Genomic DNA, 12,845 nt, shown 5'->3' on the forward strand with positions numbered 1-12,845 from the left:
ATGCTGTGCTTGTGCTTGTTTAGTACCCCTTCATGCTCCTAGTTGGTAGTTTTGAAAATCCGCAGTGCTATCATTCAAGAATGAAAGAAATAAGCCTGGCAATATTCTCCATGTTTGTTATCATCAACAAATAATAATAACAAAACCAACCATCTGTTAGAGCCTAGCTTCTCTTCTCTGTTGGTAGCTGTCTTAAAATAGCTGCGTACTGTAGTTTCAGCAAAAATTACTTAATTGTAGAGGATTTGTTGGTCACTACTTTCAGACACAAATAACCTGAAATAACCTGGTGCAACTGTGTTTGTACTGCACAAAATAACACTACCGGACACTACATTTGGTTATGAATACACAGGCAGCAATTCTTAGTAGGATCAGTCAGTTCTGGTCATGTTCATGTTATTTATGGGCTACACTACAGGAGGTTTTAATGCATTCAGTACACTTGAGATGACCTGTGTGTGTGTGTGTGATTAAAGATTTAGAGTGGTTAATTGCATTTCTGTGGGCAGGACTTGAATTTTTCAGCGAGGGAGTGTTGGTATTGCACAAAATTTCATTGTTTCTTGCAGTCTATTAACACTTACAGCAACGTTTAATAACGTTAAGGCAACGTTTGTGCCGGTGCTGAATGTGAGACAGCTCGCATCAGCCCTGTATGAGACAGGTCAACACACTTTGCACATTCTCTCTCCCTCTCTCTACAAGGCTACAAGCCCCCTCTGCTGTTGCAGCATATACAGACAGGTTTCAATAAAATGAACTTGAAGGCCTTCTGGCTATAGCACAAATGCACATCATCTGAAGTGGAATTCGCTCAGAGAAGAACACTGGAAACTGAAAGGCACAAATGGCAGTGTCAGTGATGTCAAGTTAACAGTGTCAGTCCCCAGGCAGGTAACAGTGAAGCAGTCCAAAGACAAGTTTCAGGCTAACTGGCGCATAATAAAACTTAACAATGGTGAAATGAGTGATTTAACAAGAATACAGTGCTGCACCTTTTACCGGCCGATGTTACAACACATCAACTTTTACGTTTCCACTCAGATGGCTTTTCACATACAGCAGCATTGTAAAGAAACTGCGAGGCAGAAAGAGATTCAGCATACAAACGTCTGATAAAAACTAAATTCATCATGTAACACAAATCTCACTCATCTGATACTCATTTCAGAGCTTTTAGCAATTTTAATTTGAACAAAATCAAAAGAGCCAGTACTGGGAGAACAGAGCATGGAGATGAGAAAGACAGACTAAAGATGCTGCAGCACCTCAAAGAGATGATCAGATATTTAATTTTTCCAGGCCCTGGTGACAGTTGAAACCAAATCAGAAGAATAACATCCTAGATTAGTTAACATGTTTTGCATGCTGGTACATATTTCCACCATGAGGCATTTCCCACCTACAGTACATTACAGCTAGCCTGGCTCTCGCCAGACCCTTGTAGTTCCGCAAAGCTCCACCAGAGGCGCTACGCTCAGCTTCACACAAGGGTCTGGACTCGAGGCCAATGCAAACTTGTTCCCCGGAGCAAAAAATAATGAACCAATCAGGATCGCCGGGCGGGACTTTCTGAGGTGTGACGTAGCGCTGAAGCGACTGTTTGAGTCAAACAACAATGGCGGCTCGCAGTGAGGAGTCGTGCGTTGGCATTGATTCTGCTATTTCAACTGTTTTGTCGAATCTATCGAATATTAATTCTTTGAAAGATGAACAGAGAACGGTTTTGAAGGCATTTATTGGTGGCAAGGATGTTTTCGCTCTTCTTCCGACCGGGTTTGGCAAGAGCTTGAGCACGTCATTCAGATAACCGCTAAGTGGTTCATCCAATCACATACAAGATTTTTTTACAAGGCCCCGCCTTCTGAAATGAATCGCCTATGGAGCAGTCCCAGACCCTTGTGTGGAGCTCAGCGTAGCTTTGCGGAACTACAAGGGTCTGGCGAGAGTCAGGCTACATTACAGCCTGAGAGTACCGGTAGTTGTTATAATAGAAATAGAAGTTAACTGTGTTACCCTGTGTTCTTCTTTCAGGTGATCCATCTTGTACCATGATGTCAGTAGATGTGACCAATCGTAATGGCCCTGCTGCCACACCTCCCACCTCCCTCAGCCTCCGCTCCTCACACAATCAGCTCCTCAGCAGCGATGTCATCAAACAGGGCTCCGCCACGCCTCCCAAATGTCGCAAAAAGTATGCACTTACCAGTATCCAGGCTGCCATGGGCCTCGGAGAAGCGGTGCCATCTTCACCATCACCAACATCATCTCCATCGCAGTCTTCAACCCCCAACAATCCCAAACTAGCCAAGAACGGGGTCAACCAGCTTCGTAAAGCTGGCCAGGACCACAACAAAAACACGACCGGCCCCGAGCCGCTAGATCTGGAGTGTAATTCAGAGACTATAGCGGATGATCTCAATGTCAACACAGCAGAGGAACACGACAGTCACACTCTCACTAATAACGACCGAGAGGATGATGTGATCAAGTTAGATGTGGAATTGCACCCGAACGCCAACACTGACGCGCCCGAGCCCGAGCAGAAAACGGAATCAGACATAGACTGTAACATTAACACGACAGCGGAGCTCAAACTGAACGGCAACACAACAGATCCGGGCTTTGATGTGAACATCGAAGCAGAGGAGAGCGATGACATCAGCATTTTGTCTGAAAAGGAAATAATGTCGAAGATGAAGATCGGGGAAGATGGAGACGAGGCAGTGGAGGGGGAGCCGGAAGACGAGGAGAAGAAGCCTCTACTGACGATCGAAAGTGAGTCCCCCGTGGAGAACCACAAAGTCCCTGCAGACCTTGAACTCATCTCTGACCTCCAGTCCAACATCAAGCTCCTGAAAACAGGCAAAGACTCTTCGGTACCTCCTCCTCCCTCCCCGCCACGGCAAGCCAGTCCAGAGGACACGCCCCTGCTCTCTGTGGCCTCCTGCTCCTCCTCTTCCTCCTCCTCCCCAGAGACGAAGAAGGACAGGAGGACCGGCGCAAAGACAGACTGTGCTTTGAACCGCATCCAGAATCTAAACCCCAGTGACGAAGAGCTGAGTTGGACCACCCTGTCCCAGGAGAGTAACTCCCCAGAGGAGACAGGTACACAAATGCACAAACAAAACACACTGAAAAGATCTTGTTGCAGTTTTTATGTCATTTGCTGATATTTGTCATAGTTTTCATGTGCGTGTATGCGAGTTACTCCAGTTTTATTTTGTTTTTTTTTAATTCTCCAGTGCGCTATGTAGTGGTTACACTGTCCTCTCTGCTGATGACATGTTTCCATTTAGGGTGAGCGAGTGGTCATGCATGTGTGTGTGTGCATAAGCTGAACTCAGACATTGCTGGAACAGAATAACAATCACTCCATCCTCCAGTAAATCTCCCAGAGTCCCAGAGTCTGGGACAGGAAATGCCCTTGTAACCTCATGGGTGGTTAGCAAGCTAGTTCAGCTGCATCCAGTTTCAAGCTGTGTCCTGGGCGTGTGTGTGTGTGTGTGTGTGTGTGTGTGTGTGTGTGTAATCGTGTGTGTGTTTGGATAGAACTTGAAAGGCTATTGATGAATTTATACAAAATTCGTAGCTGCCATTGTCTTGGCTGCAGCGATACATTTTTCTGCACTGTCCCCTCCCATCCTTAGTTTTCATCATTCTTTTTCTGAGGGAATGGATATTTGTGCTTTGTGGATAGTAGTAAATGTAATTGGAGCAGCTGAGACACACACATACAAACAAATGGAGAGAGCTTTGGTTTTTATCCAGTTTCGATGCGCAGGTCTGTTGGTACAACGAGCATTGTACCATTCATCTTGTGTTTACAGTCCATTTGTATGTTTTTGTCGGTGTATGATCATGATGGTGTGGTCTCTGACTGCCTATGTACCTCTCCAACTTTTCATGATCAAGTCATCTTCAGATCTTTTGCACAAGGAATCATTTAAACTTTATTATATGTTTTAGAAAATAGTTATTGTGCAGTTAGGAGTATGTTGTTTTTATTTTATTTTTTATCATCTAAACCTCCCTTAACAGAAAATGCTTAAATAATTCTTTTATATTTAAATGGTTTGCAGTTTTGAATATATTGTTTCTTATTAACATACTAATTATTTATCAGTGTCAGTACATGACATTGAAGATGAATACATTTAGCAGTTTCTCATGTTTTATATCACAGTACATACACTAAGGTGGATCTTGAATTAGAGGCAGATTTTGTAATCTAATTTAAGAAATTTCTGAGTCATCGCCTCTGTCATGGGTCCTTACTTTCTTAAACTTGCTTGTTGCCAACCTCTGCAGAAGTCATTGTATTTCTCCGTCAGCGTTATGTTAAAGATCTGGCTCTTCATTTTAGGTCCCTGCCTGGTGCATTTCTTTTTCTTTCTTTTTTTGTTGAATCACATGAAACATCCATCCTGTCTAGAGCATAAGTACCAATCTCTAACATGAGCTCAGCTGTAAACCATCCTCTCTCAGTCTGTGAGAGCTCTGTGCTGCTGAGTCTTTTTGCTGCTTTATTTCTCCCATAATGACTCTCTCCCAGCTCTCTGATGACTCACTGTCGAGGTGAAGGCTCTGAGCATCTGTGTATTTCATTTCTCTACAAGTATTAGAGGAGAATTTACTTTCCATGTGCTCTTTTGTCCGTGATTTCCTTTTGCTTGGTTTGAAACTCATCTTGGCTTCTCTGCAGTGTCATTTCAAAGTGACAACTCTCTCATGGGAGGGTGGTCTAATGTTTTGCATAGATCAGTGTGTAAATGTGGGGGGGTAGACGTTAGCGTCACTGTAGTCTCTGCTTCAGATTATTGTCCCTGGAAGTTTTGCTGAAGAGTCGATAATCATGAGACCTGCATCATTCATGCAGATTTATGGAGAACTGGAAGTTGTAGTCGCCGATGCTGCTGTGTCCTGTCTGCCCCCCCCTCTCCCTCTCCCTCTCTCTCTTATTGACAAAGCCATGTTGTTTTCCCAGGTGTGTGTCAGATTCCTCTTTGGATGTTGTGGGTTAGAGGGCCACTACCACACTGCTTTCACACAGAGCAGCCAAAACACACACACACACACACACACAGACACACAGATTTGACGAAGGTCATTTAAAGCATGTGGATGGATGCAGAGCAGACGGCAACATGTGATGATCATGGGTTTTCTAGTCAGTCGGATTTTGGACTTACTTCCATATTTCCACCATCAGCGTCCTCCTGTCTGCCATTTGTTTTCTCCTTTTAGCAGTCCCAAAGTATGTCTCCCTCTATCTCTGCTCCTCCTCCTTGCACCCTCTCTGGTTATAATACTGAATGGGAGATGATCTAGGGGTTGCCAGGACAACGACAGAGGCTAAAGAAAAGGTGGCAAGGAGGGAGAAAATGATAAATATAGGCATTTGCTGAGGGATGAGTTGACCAAATTTTGTTATTTTCTTTCCCTGAGCCCATGTGGATGTTTGTTTTAGGACAGGAAAGGGAGGGCAGGCTTATTTGAGCTGTTGATGTTGTTGATGCTCCAGATTGAGGAAGGAGAAACAACAACAGCAAACACGGCTCAGCTGCAGGGAATACACAGTCTCTCTGTCTCTCTCCCCCTCTCTCTTTTTACATCTTTCTTTCTGCTTCTGTCTTGTCTCTCTGTCTATCTTTCTCTCCCTTCACCCCCTCCTTCTCTGTCTCTCTTTCCACGTCGTGTTTTCCCTGCCTTTCTGCCTCGATGTGTCTCCACGTCCCTTTCTCTCTCCTCTCTCTTTCTCCTCACCCCGTCTCTTGCAGTGTCCCCCTCTCTCTCCTTCCTCCTCACTCTACCTCATCCTCTCTCTGTCTGGGGGTTCTCTCTTTGGTTACAGTACTGGCTTTTGCTGTATGAGAGAAGGCTAGCTAACTATGATGCTGGGGAAAGACTACATGCTGGCCATTGTGATTGTCAATTACGAGGGTAGGTGCATCTGTTGGAGTCGGCTGGAAACTAACACTGTGTGGTTAGAGTTTAAAATACGTGTGTGTGTCTGTCTGTGTGTGTGTAAGTGTGTGTGTGTGTGTGTGCCCAAGCACGGGTTTATGTGTGTCTCCTCCAACGCAGGGATGAAGTTTGTAATGATATCGTTCTCTAAATATCTGCCATTGGAATCAGCGGACCGTGCATGCTGTATTTCTGACTGTGGTGTCAGTGTTTGTGTGTGCCGATCTATCCATGTCATGGGGGTGTGTATGTGTGATGTCGTTTGTCAGGGAGAACATGTGTATGTGTGTACGTGTGTGTGTGTTTTGCTCCAGAAGCTCACTGCTCTCCCCTCCCCCTCTGCTCAACTCTGCTCTGGCATGGAGCTGCATGCTAACAGAGGCTATGGCAGGCTAACTGCTACGTAGCTCGGCTGTGGCACATTTCCATGAGCTGCAAAGGGGCAGAGGTAGTAAAGATGATCTGACTGGAGTCAGAGTCAGCATGCTAAGACTTTTCATCACTAGTTTCACAACTGCCACAGCAGTGTGACTCTGTTAACTCCAAGGCATGATATAGCCCTAGAACCAAACTAGCCAGAGCACTAAAACAACCAAATCTCTCTCTCTCCTCTTGTTCATATGTGCTCTAATCCATCCTGTACACTGTTCGTCTCATGCTGGCACACATTCTGAGTCACCATCCCTGCCCCTTTCTCATAGCAGAGACATTCAGGATTTCTTAGTTGTAGTTTTATTGGGTCTGACCTATTTTATTTTCTCATGAAAGACTGCAAGTCCCAGAAGGCACTGCTTCACAGCTCCCTGCTCCAAAGCAGAATCTTAAGCCCAAGGGATGTCTGCTTGTGCGTTTTTGCGAAGCTTTCTGCAATTTCTGTTGCATTAAATGAACTGAAGCCTTAATAACTCATCTGTCTGTGTGTGTCTGTGTGTGCGCGTGTGCGTGCGTCTACATCTGAATTCCATCTCAATCTGGACCGACCCAGTCGTCATTATGACATATGGCCTGCTGTCGTGGCGACGGGCCCATGGGCTGTGTTTCATCAGCATGGTCAGCACTTCGAAAACTCTTTGCGTAATCACACACACACACACACACACACACACACACACACACACACACACACACACACACACACACACACACACACACACACACACACACACACACACACACACACACACACACACACACACACACACACACAAATACACACAGCACCAGCTGACCAGTCCTTCAGAGCTTATATCACCTTTATGAGTTGCTACACCACCGAATGCAGTTTCAGATCATCTTTACTACCTCTGCCACTACATCAACGTCAACGTCACACACACAAAGATGCCATCAATTGTGTGTGTGTGTGTGTGTGTGTGTGTGTGTGTGCATGTTTCAGGTGGCTCGACTGCCAGGAAATGCAGCCTTCAGATGACATGACAGTCAGTACAAGAGTGAGAGAAGAAACAGTGATATAAGTACGATGTGATTGCATCTGTGCACAGGGAGTGTGTGTGTGTGTGTGTTAACGTGTGTGTTAACGTGTGTGTATTTTCAAGGTAGCTGGCATTTTCTCCAAATGTATCACTGTCAAATAAATTACAGTGATAGCCATCTGCTCTGTATGGTGTGACTGTGCTCTGTTTGGGGAGGGATCTTTAAATTTCATGTGCATCCATATATACTGAGCCAGAATGTCTAAATTTAACAACCCATACATTTTTTTTTCTTTTATTGAATTATGTGAAATGTGTCCCTAGTTTTAAGATTATTATTCATTGTTCTTTATAACTTTCAAGAAAAAAAATCAGGATTGAGCATGTCACCACCCACACTGCTAAAAGTGAGTCATACTGTATCCATTTGGACTGCTAATGCTTTCATTGCCATCATTGGCATTGTGTGCGATTAGCTTGTAATGTACAGAAACTATAAGTAGGAGGAAGAAAAAAAGATAGATAGATAGATAGATAGATAGATAGATAGATAGATAGATAGATAGATAGATAGATAGATAGATAGATAGATAGATAGATAGATGGATGTCTTTATTGTCCCATAGGGAAGTTTTTTTCTCACAGTCTGTGACATCTGACACACAATAGGCTACATGCCATGTACACCACCAAAAAACATAAAACCCACCAGACACATTATCACACAGACACACACATAGGAAGATGGGTCTGTACAACTGGTTACAGTGGGAGTTTGTTGAGTGCAGAGATCGCAGAGGGGACGAAGCTCCTACTGAACCGAGCCCGTCTCCACCTCAGTGTCCTGTATCTGCGTCCTGACGGCAGCAGTGTGAAGTGTGGGTTGAGGGGGCGATCCAGGTCAGTTGTTATCGTCCGTGCGAGGCGTGTGATAGCTCTGTGATTGAGCTGTGCAAGGTTTGGTGTAGGGATGGTTAGTGATCTTGGATGCAATGTGTGTTTATTATGTTGTGAGTTTGTTCTTGTTGGTGGTGGACAGCATGTTGAAACAGTACAGCAGGATGGGTTGAATCATGCTGGTGTACAGTAGTGACAGGAGGTGGGGGGCAACAGAGAGGGCATTGAGTTTACGGATGACATGGAGTCTCTGCTGGGATCTTTTGTGAATGTCAGTGATGTGTTGGTCAATGTTAGTTTATTGTCAATGGTGAGTCTGAGGTATTTGAAATGGCTGACCTGTTCAACTGTGTGAAGTGTGAATGACCATTTCTTTTGTTTTGTCCACGTTCAGTTCCAGGAAGTTGTCGGTACACCACTGAGTGAAACGAGAAACAGACAGTTGATAGAATGGCAGTGTCATCAGAGTACTTGTCGTTACGTGGTGACTGGTGAGTTCGAGTCCGATTTTGTGAAGTTCAGACTTGATTACTCAAAGCAGTACAGACCATTGTAGATCTGGTACACACTGAGCTTGAAGAAAATAAATTGGTGGTCTTCCAGAGATGTCTCTGACTTGATCTTTGACTGAACTTTGGACTTGGCATAGAGATATTTTTTTGTGTTGTAGTGAGGGAAGTTGTTTTTGTAGCTCATGGTAGCAAATGTACTCGTGTCAAATCGGCATGAGTATTGAGACAATCCGGTTTATGGCATCATTGTGGGCAGCTGGTGGTCCACCTGTTTCCAGATTATGAATCTGTTATTTAGGACATCAATTTGAATTGTGAGTTGATTAAATAACAAAAGCCTAAAAAAATCTGCAATGGATCGCACACCCATGGAAATAAAAGAGCAGATTTTTTATGACAATGAATTCTGAGAAGAGGGTAATACAATTGCGAGGGCTAGAGAATGATAATAAGTCAATGTTTGTGTCATGTTCAATAAAGCTTAATTTGTTTAAATTGTACTGGGCTAGCTCATTGAGCCTGCATATATGACAAGAGCTCTAAAAGTGAGAGAAATGCTTGTGTCTGTATTTCTTCAGTATATTTCAGGGTTATTTGTTACCTTGGTTAAATCTGGAATTTCAAAATGTTTCAGCTATGTTCTTGGGTGTGTTAGAAAAACACAAGAGTGTTCAACAACTTTTACTCAGTTGTTATCTGTGTAGGGTCAAAGCTTGTTAAATGACAGCTGCAGCAGATGCTTATAATCCTTGTCAGCTGTTGATTTTACTCACTGTTTTGAGCATGGGAGGGTGAACATCCCCTTTAAGAGACGCAATTTTATCTTATATAGGCATATATATAAAGAAAAACAATATACATACATGCAGTTCTGAAAAAGTATGAAGTCTGTCATTTAAAAGACTTGTGTTTCCTGTGTGTGTTCACCAGATATCTGGAGTGAGCAGTCTTTCCAGACAGACCCTGACCTGCCTCCAGGATGGAAGAAGATCACAGACATGGCCGGTATCTACTACTGGCACATTCCTACAGGCACCACCCAGTGGGAGAGGCCCGCCGCCCGTCAAGCACCTCCTGGTCAGACGGAGACCCCGGCTCTGGGTGACCAGGCAGTCTCAACACCACGTAAACACTCTCTGGGCTCGCTCAGCCCCTCTCCCACTTCGGACCATGAGGTGAGAGAAAGAGACTGAATTGTTCACATTTTAGGCCCCGCATGAATCTTACCTTTTTGTTGTTGCTCTGTCTGTTAACTTTGGATACATCAGCTACCTTGCATAAATGTGATCACCCAGGCTATGCAATGACAAGTTATAAGTGCCTTTTGGCAGTGGTCAGGCTCAAACTGTGATTGGAAATACATACTGAAGATAACACATCCGCAACGTAGAGAGGGGAGAAGCAACAATGGGAAAATACTGATTAGTACAAACACATGCAGCCTTATGACTGCATTGCAGTTAAGTTGAAAAATATAGTTCTGATAAATGTCATTATGAAAAACTTTATTTTAAGCCTCTGGGTATTAACAAACTTGCAAACATCAGAGAATAATTATGACAGCTGTAATGAGACAGATATTGACATATGTTAGACATAAAGCTCAGTGCTCTTCTTCCACCAGTATTCTTTTCTCTATAATTTAAAAAGGTTATTGTTCCTGCTGCATTTATAATGACCTCTAACTTCTTTTGAAGCAGAACTGACATTATAGATTAGATTTATATGCCCATCTAAGTACATCACACCTGCAGAAGACATTTCCTGACCTTGGGATTATGACAATGCTTACAATTTTATAAGTGAAATCTACCATTGTCTGTGTGTGTGTGTGTGTGTGTGTGTGTGTGTGTGTGTGTGTGTGTGTGTGTGTGTGTGTGTCTGTGTGTGTATGCATATAGTCGTGCCAGGCGGAGATCTTCTTCAGGGCATCAACTCGCTCAGGCAGCACCACCTCTGACAGTTCAGTGGAGCCCCTCTCCTCTCATGAGCCCACCCTCCCCACATGTGGATTTGTCAACAGCTGCTACTTTGTAAGTGACAAGGAAGTCCTGTTTGTCTGTGTCTCTGTGCCATAATCTGTGTGCGTTCAATCTGTTTTGTAAAAGGTGGGGCATGTGGCCTCCATGTAGAATTTAGGACATTGCAATGTATTCGTCTGATGGTCTTGTATAGTTCTATATTAGTGGAAGGGTCTCAGAAATATGCAACAAGACAAGCTGGCAAAGACAGAGAGTGGACCATCAATACTCTAGTTTATTTCTGGGATACAGGAAAGCAAGAACACAGAGTCAATCAGTCAGTCAATCATGCAGAATGATGGAGGGAAACGAAGAGAGGAAAGGAGATTTATAGACAGGAGCGTGGTGTAGATAAAATATTGATCTAGTGAGAATGAACTGATGTTGACAGATAGACGTGCCAGAATCTCATCCTGGCACATCTATTTGGAGTGAGTGACCCTGTAGCCGAAGTGGCAGACAGACAAACGTGGCGGCGGTGTAAATGCGTCCTCTAAATTCTCACTATGTAGATTGTAGTCACTTTTAATGCTTAATCTCTCTCTCTCTCTCTCTCTCTTCAGCCTCGCTCCACATCTCTTCAGGGGGTGCCTGATCAAGAGTGTCGCTCTCTGCATCAAGACGATGAGGACAAGGTGGGGGATTTTAAAACTTTCCACAGTGTTCTCTTTCTCACCTGTCACCAGTTGTGCGTAAAATTGTGTGTGTGTGAGGCATAGTGAGAAGGAAAATGATACTACAGCATCTGTATGTATGTGTATATTAGTGAATACGGTATAGGATGTATGTATGTCCTCTTGGATCACATACAGTGCAGCCAGTATGTATTTGGACAGTGACATGTATTTATTTGTTTTTGCTCTGTACATAAGTGCATTTGATGCGAAATAGAACAATGAGCTTGAGGTTACACTGGTGCCAAACACACACCAGGGACCAAGTGCATTAAAAATGTACAACCACACAGCAGATTGTGAGCATTCATAGAGAAAGACAGTGACATCACATGGGACATAACAAACTAAGTAAGGCTAGAGTGCAATCTATTCACAACCTCACACTTTCCAATCTATGTGTTTAATTTGAATAGTTAATATATTTTATTTCTTTTCCAGATTCATCCTGTAAAAGCAAATAAGTGTCACTGTTCAAATTTGCATTAGTCTGTGTTCTCTATTTTATCCATATTTTACTACAGTAATAAAGAATCAGTAGATTCTCATTGTCGAGGTGTTTATGTTCAGTGGGAGCAAGAAACATTGGAGAAAATATTTTGCAGTCTTGATTAACATCCTCTCATTTAAGAAAAGTGTTTTGCTCCGTTGCTTCTCATTGCAACAGACACTCAGTGTGGAGTGAGCTAGTTAGCTAACAGCCTTGTTCTGTCTTTCTTCTCCTCACCCCCCTCCCACTGTCGAACCCCCCTCAAACCTCGACCCACCACTATGTGTGTGCGTGTGTGTGTTTTAACGCTGTATGTAGAAACAGGTGTGGAGTGAATTTGGCGGAAAGATTGATAGTGAGGTGTGGAAGGCAAGTATAATGCACTCAAGTGTCAACGAGTCTTGTTCTCGGTCTAACCTCACCCACTCTTTGACTGTGTGCATTTATGCATTATGCGCTACGAATTCACTGCCTGCGCAAAAGCATGTGTGGCTGATGCTTCAACATAAATGTAACGGCAACGACCACAGCATCTTGTCATGTCTGATACGTCCAAACATTTCTGTCGTTTGGCTGCAACAACATACTCAACAGTTTCTTTCTTTACTTGTGTTGCTAAAATATTTTCATCTTTCCTTCCTGCTGGCACAGATATGAATGTGTTTGCACACTCAAGTGTGTGTACATACTACACGCAACCTTCCTTTCCTTGATGCAGCACACCCCATTACACATAACACACCAGTGCCATTTCTCCATCCAGCAAGGGGATTCTGCCCACACTTGGATGCATGCTCGCATATGTTGCATCGGGGTCATAATAATTACATTTGGTTCCTACCAGGCTT

General features: G+C 43.6%; 1 protein-coding gene across 4 annotated transcripts in view; it reads left to right on the forward strand.

The window, feature by feature from the left end:
- Nucleotides 1–2,033: 2,033 nt before the first annotated feature.
- Nucleotides 2,034–12,845, forward strand: part of apbb2b (amyloid beta (A4) precursor protein-binding, family B, member 2b) — a 30,010-nt gene continuing 19,198 nt past the window's right edge. For 2 of the 4 annotated variants that reach the window (XM_083977624.1, XM_083977623.1), the window contains exons 1-5: nucleotides 2,034–3,111; nucleotides 9,743–9,987; nucleotides 10,714–10,845; nucleotides 11,397–11,468; nucleotides 12,316–12,366. In XM_083977624.1, the coding sequence (XP_083833750.1) occupies nucleotides 2,055–3,111; nucleotides 9,743–9,987; nucleotides 10,714–10,845; nucleotides 11,397–11,468; nucleotides 12,316–12,366 (1,557 nt within the window). In that variant the 5' untranslated portion in view covers nucleotides 2,034–2,054. The remainder of the gene's footprint in view (nucleotides 3,112–9,742; nucleotides 9,988–10,713; nucleotides 10,846–11,396; nucleotides 11,469–12,315; nucleotides 12,367–12,845) is intronic. The other 2 variants (XM_083977625.1, XM_083977626.1) reach the window with 2 other exon arrangements.

Source organism: Trachurus trachurus (assembly GCF_905171665.1).
Source record: "Trachurus trachurus genome assembly, chromosome: 1".
In the NCBI taxonomy this organism is placed as follows: Eukaryota; Metazoa; Chordata; class Actinopteri; order Carangiformes; family Carangidae; genus Trachurus; species Trachurus trachurus.